The sequence below is a fragment of the Dermacentor albipictus genome, chromosome 6 (assembly GCF_038994185.2).
Source record: "Dermacentor albipictus isolate Rhodes 1998 colony chromosome 6, USDA_Dalb.pri_finalv2, whole genome shotgun sequence".
Lineage (NCBI taxonomy): Eukaryota > Metazoa > Arthropoda > Arachnida > Ixodida > Ixodidae > Dermacentor > Dermacentor albipictus.
Genome location: NC_091826.1, coordinates 14953487 through 14971965, shown reverse-complemented (window position 1 = coordinate 14971965; position 18479 = coordinate 14953487). Strand labels below are relative to the sequence as shown.

At 47.0% G+C, this 18479-nt stretch overlaps 1 protein-coding gene across 1 annotated transcript; it reads right to left on the bottom strand.

Annotated features, from left to right (window-relative positions):
* Positions 1-199: 199 nt before the first annotated feature.
* LOC139060802 (calcium-activated chloride channel regulator 3A-1-like) lies at positions 200-18214 on the bottom strand. Its single transcript, XM_070539962.1, has 9 exons — positions 18051-18214; positions 12647-12758; positions 12210-12437; positions 8649-8948; positions 7443-7661; positions 6502-6769; positions 6219-6401; positions 3993-4286; positions 200-1404 (listed from the first exon to the last, which is right to left on the bottom strand). Exons 2-9 carry the CDS (start codon positions 12740-12742, stop codon positions 422-424), a joined length of 2571 nt encoding a protein of 856 aa, XP_070396063.1. The 5' UTR covers positions 12743-12758; positions 18051-18214; the 3' UTR covers positions 200-421.
* Between the last annotated feature and the right edge of the window lie 265 nt (positions 18215-18479).

Sequence of the window (18479 nt, the reverse complement as noted above, 5' to 3'; positions counted from 1 at the left end):
ATGGAATTTTCCGTTATTCTAAAAGCTATTCACAAATTTTTCCTGCATTATGCCGTTGACCTAAGATATCATTGGTGCACGATGAACTAATAACGAAATTTTCTGATCGCGTCCCAATATCTGACGCGTGATTTCATACTGTCCACATACGACGACCAGGCGCGGCGAGTGGACACACTCAGCAGCCTAAGAACAAAGCCCAGATTTCAGCATTTTTATTCAATTAGCACCCGACGAGTTACTACATGCCTTTGTTGCTCAAGCACGGAAATAAAGGTGTACAGTCGAAGCATAACAGGAAGTTGAGCGGGATTTTATTTTCAAAAAAATTTTATGAGGGCTCGGAGTCAGTAAATGTTGGTTAAAGCAACATGTGGTGAAGAAATCGCTTCGCCCTTACTTGTTACTTTTTTTACCTTAGTCATGCGGATGCTTTTTGAGCTTTGCGTGCTCTCCGAAAAGAGCGGCGGTAGTTTCGTTGATTTTTTCGTTTTATATTGATTATTAGAGCATATAAGATGGCGACTACGGCAGCCGAAATGGCTCCGCCGATCGGCACCCATTTTGACAGTGTCAAAAAAATGGTTAAGCTAGGAGCACCCACCCTGGCGCTGTGGTGCATATTTACATTGGAAGGGAGATGAAAGACAGTTGAAGCTTCGGTAGTGGTTGTTTCTTCGAGACTTCTTTCTTTTGCAGTCGTTGAAATTGTCGTTGGATATAATGTAGTTGTCGGAAGAGGCGAAGTAACAGGGCGTTTCGTACTAGGTGCTGTAGTTGACATACCTACGGTGTCGCGACTTGGCGTTGCTTCCGTTGTTGACGGACGAAGGATTGTAGTGAGAAAGTTAGTTGTAGCACGTTCTGTCGTCGTGGTGATCTCAGTGGTCGGAAGAGGCGAAATAACAGGGCGTTTCGTACTGGGTGCTGTAGTTGACATACCTATGGTGTCGCGACTTGGCGTTGCTTCCGTAGTTGACGGACGAGGGATTGTAGTGAGAAAGGTAGTTGTAGCACGTTCTGTCGTCGTGGTGATCTCAGCGGTCGTAGTTGCTGCGTTCGTGGTAGTCGTTTTCGTTGCAGCTGCAGTGCTAGTAGCCTCACTAGTAGTGACTGTGGTCGTAGCCACAGTAGTGCTAAGTAGCGGAGTTGTGTAGTCGAGCGGCACGACGTTGGACGTGTTTGACTTGAGGCCGTCTTTGTTGGCTGCGCGAGCGGCAACGTAAGCATTCCACCTGGATGCACCGTCCTGCTGAGGCGTGGCCAAGAAGCTGGGCAGAGACACAACGAAGACGTGCTCGAGGCTTGGTTCTGTCGCGTTGAATTCCGCGATTTTCGTTTGACTCCCGAAGTCCGATGTCAGCTTGGCGTAATCCTTACTGGCTCTGATCTCCACTGATGATGCTGCGAGAGAAAAAGCCCCCGACACAGATAAACTTTATTTGTTATTTGTACAAATGAGATAGAACATGAAGGCAAATTACTGTCCTTATTCGATATTCCGTCACACGGCAAATTTCGCCAAGTCTTCTATTTATTTTGCTGATAAGAATACATATATATATATAAATAAGAAAAATTACTAAAACTCGTCAGAACTGAACAGCTAGTGGCATTGATCCCAAATATTTTACAGAGAAATTGAAATAAACTCGCTCCCTATATATATATATAGCGTTTTAGCAGTTTTAGCAGTTTTAGCGATCTTTATTGAATGGATGGTCGTTTCCCAATTATATCAAAGAAAATTAATTTTCGGGTGCCAGCTATTCTAGCAAGTGTGTTGATGGCCAAGACGTTGGCTTATGACAGGCAGCTATTATGAACGAAAAGCGTCGTGCAGATATATATGCTTTTCCTTAAAGCTTTCTTAAAGTTAGACTCTGTTTTGGCCCGTGATACAGACAGCACTCGAATACCTTGCGATTTTGTAGGGGCTGCATTTTGGCTGTCATCTGCGTGCGCGTTCCCGATTTGCATGCTGAGGAATAGGGCTAACTGGAACATCGCCAATATATACAGGGTTTTCCACGTAACTTGAATCAAGGATTAAAAAAAAGGTGGTTGACCGCAGCTGAATGAAACCAACGACGTATGGTTTGCCGTCACGTGGTGCTCTGAATATTTTTATATTCCGCTTAATGAGCGAATTAACTAATATCTATGCAAAATTTTGAATATTCACTTCAGGGACAATTGCATTTCGTTAAATTGCAATAGGGGTTCAGAAACGACCGATCCAAGTTTTTATAGCCATGTACATGCGGGGTGGTGATTTGTTTCAGCGTTTAAAGAAAAGCCGGGAAATATGAAATAAAACCACGTGAACTCGCTATTACACTGTGGTATTGCAGCGCTCTCAGCTCTCGAGCTAAGGAACCGCGCGTGGGAACCGTGGTGAAGTGTGTGGCCCCGGCTTTAAGCATCGGCTTCACAGTGAGTCAGCATCTGTGTCAGAGGCACGCGCAAAGGAAGCACCGTCGTCCCTGATTAGCGACAGGCCCGACGCACGGTTGAGAGAGCTGCAATACCATGGCACATGAGCGCTATCACGTGGCTTTATTTCATATTTCGCGGGGTTTCTTTAAACGGCGAAAAATATCACCGCCACGCGTGTGCGTAGCCATAAAAATATGACCGGTCGTTTCTGAACCTCCATTACAACGTAACGAAATACACTTGGCCCTGAAATGAATATTACAAAAAAAGCATAATTTATCTCATTTATCTCAACTAATTAAGCGGAATATAAGAAATATTCTGAGGAGCCCCACATGACGGCAAATCATATGTCGTTGGTTACACCCAGCCGCGGTTAAACACTTTTTTTTTAAATTCTTGGTTCAAGTTACTTGATACACCCTGTATAGGCTGTTGCGCTCGGAACTGGGCTGCTTAACACCTTTTTTTGTTCTTTTTCTTTCGCAAGCTCTACCTCCTTGTTTCATGCTGTTTATAAGTCATGGTGACAACTTGACCCCGCAAGTAAAGGACGAGGACAAAGAAAGCGCTTGGACGAGCCCTAAGGGCAGCGCTCGTCCTGCCGGTTCTTTTTACTTTAGAGCGCAGCTCTGCGCCCGTTCCTGCGGCGAGCGACGGCGCAACCGGACAAACGAGCACAGCGAAGAGGGAAAGAGCGAACGCGGAGCGTAGCGGCGGATGAAAGACGACGACAGCGAAGAGAGCAGCGAGGTGCAAAGCGGAGGAGGAGAGTATGGCGAAAGCCTGAGAGTAAAGCGTAGTGCCGCGCAAGACGCGCTCTGCGGCGACGATGGATACGAGATGGCGCCAGAGTAGCGCGCGTCGTCTGGCAGGTCTGTCTGCGGCGGCCGCTGTGACGCGCTACCTCACGCGTTCTCCCAATTAGCGAGGCAATCGCGCCACATTGTCCGCGCCAGCCAATATATCGTGAAATGAAAAAAGAAAGGTATAGAGGTGCACTCAAATTTCGAATTGAGTATCGTAATCGTAGGGGGATTTTCTTTATCTGTGTCTTTCTCTTCCACTTGCACCGTTAATGTCAGCTGTTCTACTTCATTGTGTCCTTTCTACGTTATTTCCATAGGCGAGTTTTCCTTTCTAGTCTCGTGCGTTCAAAATGCCACGTCCTTGTGTAAATGCCTTGCTTTCCCAGTTTAAAGAAAGACTGGAGTAGGAGGTGCTGTCTAGTTCAATAATAAACTACATTCTGATGCCTTGCAGCACGTGCTTGCTCATCAACTTCACTTGTGATGTTTCTAAACTTCAACTGGGCGAGTACATGTCCTAAAGTTCGAACGCTTCAAGTAACTTCTTGAAATGTGATGCTTTCATCAACTGAAGTCGGAGCTGTCTGTGAGGAACCTCACTGGGTAATCGGACAAGGTCCTTTCCGGTTAACACCCTCTAGAATTGGAGCGTCTTAGACTCCGGCTTCTATAAGTGTTCCTATTCTTTTCACCATACCGAACATATAAACACAGTTGTAGCACTCTTTCAAGGTCAATGCTAACCTTTGCCGGACGTCAAATGAGTCCCAGGCCAGGTAAATGTTAGTTCCACCAGCAGAGTGCCGTTCTCTCCTGGATGTACGTCAGCCGCGGCAAGGTCCCGGATGGTCCCAGGAAGCACGTGACTTTCGAAAATGGGCTCTGTCACTTGGAAGGACCCTCCTGAAGCAACTCTCTCGAAAGGGTCGACAAATTCAATGCTGGTAGCATTGTCGGTGGTGGCTATGGTTGTTGTGTTGACGAGTTTGAAGTCATCTATTGGATGCTCAGACGCAAAGTCAAGGCTTGCCCCTGCGACTTTATAGCAGTAGGGTGAAGCAGTAGTGCATTATTAGAACAAGCTGCAACTCTAAGGGACGCACACGTGCTCACACATATAAAGAGACGTGAAGGCACAAACAGCGCCGTGTCTTCACGCTTTCTCGCATGTGTCGTTTCATTCTCCACGCTATTGGAATACGCACCTGCGACGAAGTTTGCGGGGGGGGAGTTCGAGTAGTCGGCAAAAGGTACCTTATAGTAGGCGCGGCTGCAGATGCGGTGCATAATTTTTATCAGACATGTTAAGCTTGAAATGTGCTATCAGTTTTCAACCGTACATTGTGGGGATTTGGGGAATTCGACGCGCCATTGCGCGGGCGCATTTCACCCATGTCTGTAATCCAAGCCACGTCGCCCTTGCTCCGAACCGGTTTTTAGCGGTGGCGCTCCACTCGCGATGGTTCGCGGGTGAGGGCGGAGCTAGTGACGTCACGCAGCGGCCCCTGGTGGCTACTGCCGTGACGGTACCGGCTCTCTTTCTCCTTCGGACGGCACCCGGTACGTACGATGCTCTCTCTCATCCGCCGACACCTTTGTGACTAGGATTGAGCTCACGCACGGTGCCTTTGCCCGTGCGGGGAGCGCGTACCTCGTGTTGTTTCCTATCCCGACGCTAAGCCGAAGAACGGGTGCCTAGTGCCTGCGCGAGGTCGTACCACGCCGAGCCGCACTCATCGGAGGCCCAAGCCGAAGGAGATTGCCCGAGCTCTCGCGAGTTGGCCCATTGGTTATCGCGAGAGCAAGTAGCATAGCCGCCGGGACTTTTCCTAGCGGTGCGTCCCAGCTTGAGCCTGTGCTCTCGCAGCGACGTGCTACAGGTGCCCCTAGCTGTATTTTTCGCCCTTGGTGTGGGACCCCTTTGGTTCCCCGCCGTCCCGGGACCGGGCGTTTGTGCAGTGTTGGGTGCCGTTGGAGACAATAAACGGTTTCCTTCATTTTAGGGCAATACTGTGTTTTTGCGTGCGTCGCTCGGTAGCCCCTTGTGGCCTGAGCTCGCGCGTAGCGGCGCTGGAGGCTGACGGCTGACGCGGCCCTGTGGCTCGCTAAGCTCGAACCCGCGGTGGTCGGTACTCCTGTGAGACCCGAAGACCCCACAACATAAAAGACCTTTCTGAGGCTATTGTGGTTCGTTATTGCGATATCAGGCATGACCCCTTATATTGAGTCGAAGACAGCTTAATTTCTCCCTCGCAAAAAATAAACAACTGGGATACTGTTTGATATAAACAATGAACTTCTAAATCTATTCATGCCATTAACGACCTGAACTTGTATTCATTTTTGTACAACTAAATAGGAGCACACAACACAAAAGGAGGTTTATCGGTTCCGGATGTCTTACTGACGTTACCGTTTTTATAGTAGCCAAACTGGAACACTTTTTCTCACTGAGGAATGGGTGAATCTCAGGGAATACTTATAACAAAATGCCTACAGTAAATAAAATGTACTTTGCATCACAACACATTAAATGCTGAAATTGAAACTTTCGCATGAACATTCATGGACAACGAATGGGCGAGAAGAGTAGAAACCTTGTTACAATGTAGGACTCCACGTAGTCAAGGATTAGGGACATTAGATCGTAGCTAGGTCGCTTGACAGCCATGCTTGATGACCTATTTACTATTTGCTGAGAGATCTGTCGTTCAGTAAGCTTTAAAGGGACAACAAAACTGGTAAAACGGCATTGAATGAAAGGCAGAAAAGCAAAATAGGGACACTCAGTTATTTATAGGCTAAAAATAAGAAGCAAATTATGAGATCAATCAACATTAGAAACAAATAAACCATCTAATAACGTGACGCCCGGTGCTACAAGTCTTTGTTTTCAGACTTTTCACCGACAAGCCACGTAGCCTCATATTTTCAACAACCCAGAAAATTTCATACGCGTTTTGTACTTACCTGTGCCCTGGTCGCTCGCAGTGTGCATGGCCATGCCGAACCCGCACGCAGAGCTGTCCACTGGGTACGCCAGCCGAGTCCCATTCTGGTGCAGAACGCGGGCAGTCACGGTGTACCTTCCCTTCCCATCGAACTTCGTAAAGTAGCCACTGTATGTGCCATCGCCAGCGTGGTTGTCGGGTTCTGATTTCGCGCGATAATAGGCGTGTGAGCTTACATGTGTTATCACTTTACAGCGTGCACACAAACACGCAAGCCTCCCACAGCTTGCTCGCAAACTTACCTCTTCCGTCGTCGTGAAGCACAAGCGTCGACTGGTGCGGCGGTTTCGGCCCTTGCACCTCGGCGAGTACAGAGGCGCCCAAGGCAACCTTCTTCCCTCTGCTTATCTTGACATAGACGACCGCTGCATCTGGTCGGTCTACCAACATGTTGGCCATGGTGCAGGAGACTTGAATCGGCTCTACGCCTTCTTTTCTGGCTTTAGATTTTACCTGAATGTTGACCTCCACTTTGCCAGAGCTCGATAAGTGAAGGATCCAAGTCCCAACCTCCGGGAATGAAAGAAATGGTTGCGCGTTTAGACGTACCTCTGGTTCATCATCGCGCGCGACATGTAGAAGTATTATTGCTGGCAACATAACACTGCTATAGTTTGAAGCATCTACTGGCTAACTAGAACCTGCAATAGGTAGCCGATAGGAAGTGAAATTGGGTGCACAGTTCTTTTCAAAAGTTCTAGAGCAATTAATAAAGGTCGCGCTTGGCAATAAGGTGCACTTTCTTTGGAACTGCTGGAGTGCCACGATGGCGTATCACAAGCTCGTATTTCTCCATGATATTCACTGTTTCGTAGTGCCACAGTTACAACGCAAGCCTCTATGCACTGTATACGCGCTTGGCAAAGCCTGACAATTTGTAAGAATAATGATACTATGGACATTTTTTTGCAATGAGCCGCCTCCATCAGATGCGACTGGGAAAAGCACCGTACCGAATGCGAGCATCTCTTTCATGATTGTTTCCAAAGCTGCTCTTTACCGCGACATCTCTTGCTGCCAGTTGAAAATTTTTTCATCTACAAAACATGCGTGGGTATATTTACTCTAAGCCCACGTTTAACGCTTCTACCTCAAATGTCGTAAATCACACTGAAGCAAGTAATTGGCCATATATTTAATGATGAAGTGTTTTGAAAAGCATCAATATATCGGGCTAGCTTACCTCTGCTGGGCTTGGTACGAATATAGCGATGCCTTCCGCTGTGGAAGTCTCGTTGCAGGCTTGGCATTGCTGCCCGCTAGGGTCGACGAGCCGTGCCTGTATCTGTGCCTTGCGACGGTCGTTAACCGTGACGTAGACTACGGTTTCCTTACCAACACCACTGTCCACTTGGAATGGCCTCTCTAGCAATCTGTCCAGGGATTCCATTGTGTTCACCAGCTATCCGAGAAATGGTAAATAAAGCATCAGGACCGAGACCAACAATGTTCTAGTGCGCAACAATTTGTTGCGCGCAATTTTGAAACGTTAGGTTGAAATAAATTCCGGTGTTTTAGGTGCGAATGCCAAGGCACGTTGTAGAGGCATGTCATAGGTGGGGGACTCCGAATTAGGTCTCGCCGTCTCGGGTTCTTTGACACTCACCTAAATCTAAGCACACGAGCGCTTTCGCATTTCGCCCCCATCGAAATGACACCACCGGGAATGGAACGCGCGAACTTGTGCTTAGCAGCGCAATGCCATCGTCACTGAGCCACCCTGGCGGGTGAAATTTTCAAGCAGTACTTGGATAGGAGGGTCATGAGGGCAGCCTTCATATTTCTTTCTATAGGGGTAAGGCCAATACAAATAAAAGAATAAACGCCAAAGAAAAATTCGTGCGATTTTAGCACCATTACATATTTTTCTTATTAAAGGATCTGCATATTCCAGTTCACGTGCTAGTCTATGTGTAAAACAAGGAACTTACAGAAATGTTAGACGTTATGTAATTGCGCTTCACGTTCTGAAACAAAACAGCTGATTACGACGAACGCCGTAGCGGAGCGGTCCGGACTATATTTTTTGACCGCCTGGGTTCCTTATTGTGCAATGAAAGCATGGTACACGAGCGTCTTTTGCATTCCAGCTTCATCGGAATGCGGCCGCAACAGGAGGGAGCCGAACCCGCTACCTCGTTCGGGGCAGCGCAGTGCCATAGCCCACTCGATCGGCCACCGCGGCTGTTTATGGAAAAGTTCCTATCGTATTTTGTAACACTCTCAAATGGTACGTGTCGTGTCTTATGAAGTCCGTGTTTCCCGTAGCTCCGAAATAAGCGCCACTTGACGTTACCGTGCAAGTTCTGCACGTGCAGCCATCTCGGCAATCTAGGTGGACGCAAGTGCAATGTTTCTCGAGGCACAGAGAATGCGATATCGTGCTTACCGTTTGCTCTCGTGAAGCCTGTTCAAGCGAAGGCGCGGTCGCCTCGACGAAAGCAGAATCCATTTCCAGCGCTATGTTTCCCTGCTTGTCTTGAAAGGCGTACGCTTTGCCCCGAGTCTCGGAGGCGAGCTTTTCGAGTTTCTCTGCAGCCGTGCCGCCCACTGCCAGTGTGCTCACGACGACCTTTGCTTCGAGGAGCCCCGGCATTACGGACTCGATGTCCGGACCTGTGTTGCCTTCGCCATCACTTAACAGGACGATGACTGCGCCCTCTGTCGTCTCGCCGGAAGTGTTGAGATGCTGAAAGCAGGAATAACAGTTGTGAAAGTATTGTCACGTGGTAGTGACGGTGAAGAAAGAAGCAATACGGTGGAATACAAAACTAGCTTTTAGTGGGCGAACCTGTGCCCACAAAACAGGCTACACTTATAGCACAACGATAGCGGCGAACACGGTCGGCGATCGTCGGAAATCTGATCAGCGGGTCAAGCGCGTCGGCTTTTATAGAGCAGTCGTCGAATGTTCCAGACTAATCGTTCGGACCCGCGTGCCTTCCACAAAGTTCTACACCATTCGCGTTACGCGATGAAATCAGATAACACAAGGCTCGGCGACAACAGACAGCCGGGTAGAAGCATCGATAACTTTCCAGAAACGTCGGATACATGCAGGCGCGTCCCTCGCTGTGCGATTGCATTTGTTAAGCGGCGAAACGTGGTCGCCCGATAAAGATAAGTACACGTGTCAGTATTCTTGTCACCTGCGAGAATAGGCTGTAAGGAGATCGACTGTACCATCTCATCGCGTTTTTCAGCGTTTAGGTCAGTCATTTTGAGCACGACCCGTATTTTACAGGCAGTAAGAGCTGTCATCATTTACAACTTCGTTTCTTTCAGAAGGGTAGGGGGAAGAGGGTTGCGGGCAATACCACTGAAACAGGCTACCAATTGACATTGTGCCTGTAAGTGATCGTCATGTTTTTGTTAGCGAGCTGACGGTCATTCTGAACATGTGATTAGTTAGTGGTTGAGTGCGCTTTTTTACATATGCATGCTTTGCTGTTGTAGATAATTACGCCGCTAGCTAGGTATGGGTAATGTCTTTCATTTGCGCACCTATTATCTTAATTCGCTTTCCCTTCCCTCCCCGCTGCCCCCTCCCTCACTCCTGTGTAGTGACCAAATGAACCTCCGAATTAAATAAAAAAATGAACAAATGAGTGGAAACAATTAGTAAGAAACTCACACAAAGAAAACAGGTAAGCATAATGAATCAATATTAGAAAATGAAAATGGAAGATCTCAAGGGTTGGCATGATCCTGTGATTGCTCATCGTACTTTACTTCATTATAAATCAACCAGTAACTTATTTTTTATTTATTGATTATTATGACAGTGAATCGGAAAGTACTTTTAATTACATTTATCCCACAACACCATTGTGAGGTGTATTCCTTAAAAAGAAGGCATGAAAATACCAAACAACCGCAAGAACGAAATAATAAAATAAGACAAATACAATCATAGAAATATTCACGCAGTTTTTCTTTTATTTCTTTAAAGGACGTTCAGAAATGTCCGTATTACTTTCCTTGAGCACTTGGTTTATGAATGCATGTAAAAAACACTGAGTATATGTTATCCACAATTTGCCAGCTCGACCACTAGAAGATAATCGTGCTCTAAACTTTATTTATCCAGCACGCCAGCGATTTAGAATATAAGCTGGCTCGTGGGTAATTGAATTGCAAAAGTACGGAGCAATGTAACAGCAAAAGAATAGAAGAAAAAGCAAAGGCTAAGTTCGCAGCACGTGTAAATAAAGAAAGAAAGCACGTGAAATGCAGTTCTAATAAGTGCAACACCGATGTCGAATAAACAGAGAAAACAATAAACGTTGTGCTGATAACCAGTTTGTCATATTTGACATGGAATTAAAGATGGCAGACCATGGGCGCTATAATGTAAAGCTATTCTAAACTTTTTCCTTCCGTCCTTTGTCCAGGTGCTTTCCTTTGCCTATCCACGGGAGTCAAAAGCAGCTGCTTATTCTGACGCGTCAGGTGCTCTTTTACAAGCACAGGCTTTGTAGAGTTGTGGCCATGCTATGCTCCCGTTAGACGCATCTTCCTAGCCTTGACCAAAAAAGCATTTAGCTTCTCTCGACGGACAAAGCGCACTGTTATGTCCTACTCGTTTTTTTTTTCATCGTGTAGCCGCGATGACAAACATCTATATCGTCTTTTGATAACAGTTCCCCAGTGATTTCGCCCAGTTTCAAGTACCACATCGTTCACATCTGGTTTGACGGGAACACCCCTGATTTCTACATTATTTGAGCGAGAATGCTGCTCCAATTCGTCAACTCGTTGTGCTAACTTCGTGTTTTCTTCCCTTAGCGTTTCGTTGCTTAAGTTAAGCTCCTTGATTTACTTAATTAGCTCTTTTGCGTCTTTGTTTACCTAAAAAAATTAAATTATGGGGTTTTACGTGCCAAAACCACTTTCTGATTATGAGGCACGCCGTAGTGGAGGACTCCGGAAACTTCGACCACCTGGGGTTCTTTAACCCGCACCTAAATCTAAGTTCACGGGTGTTTTCGCATTTCTTCCCCATCGAAATGTGGCCGCCTTGGCCGGGATTCAATCCCTCGACCTCGTGCTCAGCAGCCTAACACCATAGCCACTGAGCAACCACTGCGGGTGTCTTTGTTTACCTCATTCACTTTGTTATAAGAGTCATTGCAGCACTGGATGGTCTTCTTCAATGACGGAAACTCTGAGAGCATTTTGTTTCTAAATTTATTGATTTCGTGCTGGCCTGCTCTACAATCATTACATTTGTGATTAGTGCCATCATTGTCAGTCTTGCGCGCGTTGTGGCTAGCCATTTCAAGAATATTTTAGGTCAACAAGGCCCGTGAATACAAAAATGTACGAAACAAAACGCAAGTGACGCAAGAAACTCTGCCCGGTAGAAGTGGAAAAAAAAAGATTTTTTCATAAATTAAATTCTTCGCAGCCAATTTGACAGGAAAAACTGTTCAATGTAGTCAGTGCTATTCACTTTGAAATCAAAAGAATGTGACGCCCTATAAATGAGAAGCCCGTTTCATTGCGCTTTTCAAACAACGTGGCGAGCTACATACCGCCCGTTGCTTGCGTCGATGGTTACGCACATTTGACGCCAGGAGATTGGAATAAAAACAAATTGGAATTGTTGTACGGTATAACGCCCCATATGCTGCATACATAAGACCACTTCATTGTTCCAAACAGCGTCAAATCTCTAAATATCACCTCTGTAGAACAGGAACTGTTCGGGGTATACATTTTTCATGGCGAAGAAGTAGCATAATCGTATTGTTTTTTTTTTCACGTTTACACACTCAGCTAGAACTGCGTTTACATTTGTGCTTGTCCGCGGCAGTTTGGAATGGAACGTCAGCATAGAAATTCGCTGCTGTTTACTCGAACAAACATTTCTATGGCACGCTGCGCCTGCCTTAGAAGTATGCACTGACTCTTCGTGAAATAAATGAATGGAGTTAACCCTGCTTACCGCTACCGCCTTCCTGAGGCCGCATCCGATGCATGTAGGTCCTTGGGGTCTCAATCGTTTTATGGCACTCAGGAATCCGGGCCTCGTGTCAGCGTTCACCGGTGCGAGAGGGTGCACCACGTATGCATTTTCACTGAACGCCAAGATGGCCAGTCGACGCGAGTTGTTGGCGGTGCCGTTCACGTACCGCGTTAGAGCCTCTTTTGTGAACACCAAGCGTCCGTAATTCTAAAAATAAACAAGCGTAAACTGTCGTTCATTTCGTGCGCGCGCGCGCGCGCACACACACACACACACACACACACACACACACACACACACACACACACACACACACACACACACACACACACACACACACACACACACGCACAAACACACACACAAAACGGCGCAACAAGCACAGCCATCACCCAGTTGCGAAGGTAGTGGCTTACCTGCATGCTATGCGAGACGTCCAGAACAAGCACGACGCGCTGCGCGATATTCGTCTCTTGAGTTTCTACGAAGGAGATTTCGATGCGCTTCGACATGTCCGGCTTTGGGAGCCTTCGAACAGGGGAGAAAAAGATGCATCAGTTGCGATTTACGGATAAATGCGGGAGCATAACGTCGCACATCTTTGAAGTCCCGGATCCATGATTGAAACCGAGTTCACCACATTGCAAAGCGTTGCTCAGGAGCTGACCCGACACAAGTCCTGCTTCTTCGAGGACCGAAGTGTAATGCACGCTTAGATATATATATATATATATATATATATATATATATATATATATATATATATATATATATATATATATATACAGCGTGTCCCAGCTAATTTTAGTCAAAGTCCAAAAATATGCCAATGCCACTGAGATGGACAGCAGAAACGTATTGTTGTTTGCCGTCGCTTGGAGATTCTCATTCCACCTAATTAGATAATTAGTATTAATAATTAAATCAACTTCTCAAATATTATAATTAGATCGAAAGTGTCAATGAGAAAAGTGTAGAGCGATATGGAAAACTCCCGATGCAGCTTTCTGTTCCTCAATACGTGCTACATGAAAGTTTCTTTCCGAGCGTGAAAGAGGTCGCGAATACACGCTAAGTGCGGTCAGCAGCCAGTCGCGCGGCAATTTTGCGTGCATTTGCGGGATTCTTTTTGTGTAGTACGTATTGAGCAACAGAAATCTGTATCGGGAGTTTTTCATCGCCCTCTACAATTTTCTCATTGACACTTTTAATCGTATTATAATATTTGAGAAGTTGATTTATTAATTAAGACTAATTATGTAATCAGGTGGAATGAAAAAGTTATTTGAGTATCTCCAAACAAATGCAAACAACATTACATTTGTTCTGTCCAGCTACGTGGCATTTGCATATTTTTACGGTTTTGTTAAAGGGAAGCTGAAGAGTCTGTCGAATTCAATAAGACGCTCATATACGGATGCGGGAACCTTATAAACCATGTAGGTAAAATTTGGGTGTTTTTTTTTCAATTAGGAGCGACGTAATTGTCGGTTAAAATTGCGCTGCAGCTCCGCCCCCCGTCGAATGCCGCGCGCTGCTGCTGACGCTGACGATGCGAGCGGAGACCGGAAACCGCGGTGTTGTGACGTCAGCACTAGTGTACCATTCCTTCGCAGCCTCCGCGACTGTGCTGCATGACCGTGCTTGTTTCTGCGTGCGTGCCATCGTAATCTGCTTCGATCAACCCTGCATTCCTTTGTTGGTGCGTCTGCGTGTATGTAGAGTGGTAGTCAACGTGCGCAGCATCAACTGAAGTGGTGGGCCGATCATGCCGGCTTTCTGTGCAGCCTACGGTTGGACGAACACCAGCGGCCGCGACGATGTTGTTCTTCCATTACTTCCCACAAGACAAGAAGCTTTTAACAAAGTGGGAGGCTGCTGTGAAGCGAAAGAATTTCAAGCCCTCAAGAACAACAGTGCTGTGCTCCAACCACTTCCGTGGCGACGATTATCACCAGAATTTATAATCAAAACGTGCGTTGGGTTTGCCAGTCAAGTCGGCTCGTCTAAGGCCCGGCGCAGTGCCGTCAGTGTTCGCGTACACAAGGAGCTCGTCACCGCTGTCAAGGCCAGCTTTCGCGAAAAGAAGGAAGCTTGAGGTAAGAACCTGACTGCGCGAACCATTGTTCAGTGTAGTTTAGTACATGTAAGCTAGTGATTGCTACAATGCTTTTTTCAGATAAATGGAGTTTGAGCTGTTGTACCGGTTTTTGGCAACAGTGAGGCGTTACGCCTGAATTAAACGGCGCTTGTATGAGAACGGTAGCAAAGGGCACCGTACTAAAAAATATGGCCACAGAATGACAGAGAATGACACAGAATGACTTGGTTTCTAAACGTAGCGCGAAAAGATTGGAGCAACGAAAACAAAGACGGTACGAGTGCGGACTGACTGATGATAACTGGTGTTGGAAGGCCTTATGAGTACACGAACTCGCCCAAACCTGGATTTTGATTTACTGCGAGCTCCTTCGTGTTAGCATGCTGAACGGAAGGTGCATGTTAATCTCCCGCCCTTGACGCAGGTTTCGTCGCAAAGCGCCGCGAATTTTCTATTTGCACGTGTGTTGTAAAACAGCCTGCATGCAGCTACCATAACGCAGTGCAAATGTAGAGTTTGCATGTGCTGGAAAGCCGGCGCACGCCAGGACGCTACGCCCCCCCCCCCCCCCCCCTTCTCTCGCGCACAGCGAGAAACCAACCGTCTCACGTAGCCGACGGAATTCGCCGCCTTTACGACTTCGGTTACGGGTAGTGTGCGATGGCGCACAGATGGTCACTACACGTACTGCATGAAGCGGGAAGCTTTTCACGCGTTTAAACCGTCTTTGTAGATTGCCGACAGCTTTGCACAGCGCACAAATGCCGATTCTCGCATCCCCGCTTACGTTCCACGAGGAGGCATGCAGGAACACAACACTACAGTTGTTTGACCGGAAACGAGCTCACAAGATCGGCGAAAGATCGGCGAGATCACTAGATCGCTTTGCAACAAACATACTCACCAAGGAGCATTTCCAACACGAGGAAATCCCAAGAATTCGCTTTCGTTCGCGTCGAAAGCACTGCTCGCACCAGCATCGTTTGCTTCTTCGAGAGCCCGGCTCTTCGCAATCGGCTCGTACATGTAGGGAGTAACGCCGAACTCCTCAGAAAAACGCAGTCTCTCTAAATTTTCCATTACCGTCTTATAAAAACAGCACCAAACTACCTGGCACCGCGCTTCATGTGTAGCGGCAGCGGTCGGTTCGGACGACCACTAGTGTTGACGTCAGGAGGCGCCCGAACAATCACAGGCGGAAGCGAGACGCGCGAGCTGGGCGTGTCCGCTGCTGCACTTTTCGTCGAAATAAAATATATTTGCGGTTTCTTTCGCTCAATTTTGATACGATATTCGAATTCGGAGGGTTGAAAACCATTATGCACTGATGTTCACTCGTTTTCTCTGGAAAACCTTTCAGCTTCCCTTTAAATTTAGCCACTGTATATATACATACATGCGCACACATTGCTTCATAAAACTTCAACCAAGGATTAAAATAAAAGCGGTGAGCCACAGCTGAATGAAATCAACGGCATATGGTTTGCCCTCGTGTGGCGCTCCTTAGAGTGTTTTGATATCGCGCTTAATTAATTAATGAACTATTATTAATTATACAATTTTTTAATATTAAATTTAGGGCCAAGTGCGTGAAATACGAAGTAAAACCGCGTAACTGCGCTCATGCGCTGTCGCATAGCAGCGCTCTCAATCACACTTCGCGCGAAAGAACCGTGCGCGCGGACCGTGGCGAAGTGAGCGGCTCTCAGCACCGGCTTCACAGTGCGTCAGCATCTTTGGCGGTGGCTCACGGAAAGGAAACGCCATCGCCCCTGATAAGCGATAGGCTAGGCGCACGCTGCAGAGCGCTCCAATGCGATAGCGCACGAGCTCATTCACGTGGTTTTAGTTCATATTTCGCGAGCATTCTTTAAACGCCGAAAGAAATCGCCACGCAGCATGTATACCTTGCATAATTCATCTTAGTTAATTAAATAACCAAACGGAATATAAAAAGAAAACACTCTAAGGAGCGCTACATGACGGCAAGCCATACGGGGTTGGTTTCGTTCAGCTGCGGTTAACCACGTTCTTAAAATCCTTGGTTCAAGTTACGTGAAACACCCTATATCAATATATATATATGAAAAACCAATTTTGAGGCGAAGTACAGATCACTGGATCATCTCGAGGAAACCTAATACTCTCACTTTAAACATGGTTATGACACTATAATGCACTAAGCCGGACCTGTATAAACGTATACGTACAATGCGCGATACCTGTGTCACCCTACACGGTTTGATTTTCGTGTAGCCCTGCAGTCTTGGTTGACTCACCTCTTTGCCCATCCTCATTTCGTTATACGTCTAGCTCCTCAGAAGCACGGTCAGTCAGATAAGTGCGCTGGTGTGCTTCGATCGGCTTCAGTCCTGGTGTGTTTGGATACTCGTGCAAATCATTTTTTTTTCGCAGCACACTCGTAGGGGCCTTGAGAGGCAGCGGAATTTCGAAGCGTGGGTCTAATATAGCATCACTCGATCGTTCTATGCTCAACTGCTCACGAGCTGCTATAACTTCTGCCTGAGTAAGGAAAGCAAACGCTGACGATATTCATGGAAGATAAGTTAAACAAAGTACCTTCTTTATATTCAACGCGCATATTTAGGCTTAGACTAGTTTGTTTTCATTATTCCAGCCCTATAGAGAAGTAAGCGCGTACCTTTTTAAATTGAGTTCTCATAGAGATAAAAAAAGCAATGGAAAGACAGGGCGGTTAGCAACAGGATATCTGGTGCTGTCTACCTTGCACCGGGGAAAGAAGAAAGAGCCGCGAAAGCTGCGCAAACACAAAGAGAATAGTGAAGAATCAAAACTGTTTGCGTGGGCCCATGCACGCTGCCTCTTTAGGCACCACATAGTCATACGCAATGCTAGCATGCCACTGAGACATACAACGTCACATAGTGCCGTGTCGCACAGGCCTTGACCCAGGGAAGCGCTATTGAAGAAAGAAAGCAAAAAAAAAAATTGTACGCTGTATCTCCTGTGGGAGTTGTCTAAATGATCCATAAGCATTTGGTACGAATCATCCGCTGTTTCATCGTCGTAAGCTGCTGTGTTTGGCACAATTGCACGAAACACCGCGAAAGAATCGTGAAACGGAGAAGCGCTGTTGAAACACAGAGATGTTAGCTGAGACCAGCATGAGCCGACGAAGAAGAGGCTAGAAATGTTCACTGACGTTATATAATGGTGCGTTTGGATGATGTTGCTGCGTCGTGGAAGATGAGCACTGGCCTATACGTGCTGTAGTGCGTGACGTAGTTGAACAGTGTCACCCTTGGTACATGGTGCACAGTGTCACCTCGTACGTGGACGTGGTCGATGACCTCTCGATGACCTTTCTCCTCTAGATGCGAACCATTATCAACCATGATCAACTGAACCCCGGCGGCTAGGTATGGCGCGGCCGCACGCGCCCTATACTGAAAGCGATCTGCGATGGGGGACAATGCGGCAAGTGCTGATAGCTTCTTGAGCGCTGTGTTCTCATCGCTTAGTTCACGTCGAAGGGAGAGGCAGCACGATGGTCAATTCACTTGCTGCTGCGGGGCGCTACGTTGAAAGCGATCTTGTCTTACGTGATGGACGGAAGGACGAACGGACGGACAGACGGACGTATGGATGGACGGACAGACCAACGGACGGACGGACAGGCGGACGGGTTTGCTCATTGGGTAGGCATAGAAAGGCTTACGCATTTGAGACTTACTCACTTCTGAAAGTCCGCGTTCCCGCTGATCACTTCCCACGTGGACCTTTGTTGGCAAAGCCTGTTCTGCTTGTTAGGCGCGAATGGATAGTGCTGTAGAGCACCGCCGGCATCGTCACAGAAGTGGCTCACCTGTGAAAATGGCAGCGGCACGCGTTGCCGCTTTTTTCAGTCTCCAGCAATGCGGCCGTGTGCACATATACATTTCTTTTTAAAAGAAAGGAAATTCAGCGCTCTCTGCCTAAATCTGCGACAGAAAAACTTGAAAGAGCAAGCTCGGCTTTCTCTCGTACGCAGTTCGTAGGTGTCAATGAGTAGCCCATTTAAGTACGCGTTGACAAACTTGCGCTACCGATTGCGTATGGTATCTGCGCCTCGATGAAATAAATATCTGTGTTTGCTGCGGAGGAGTAGTGTTGCGCCATCTAGCATG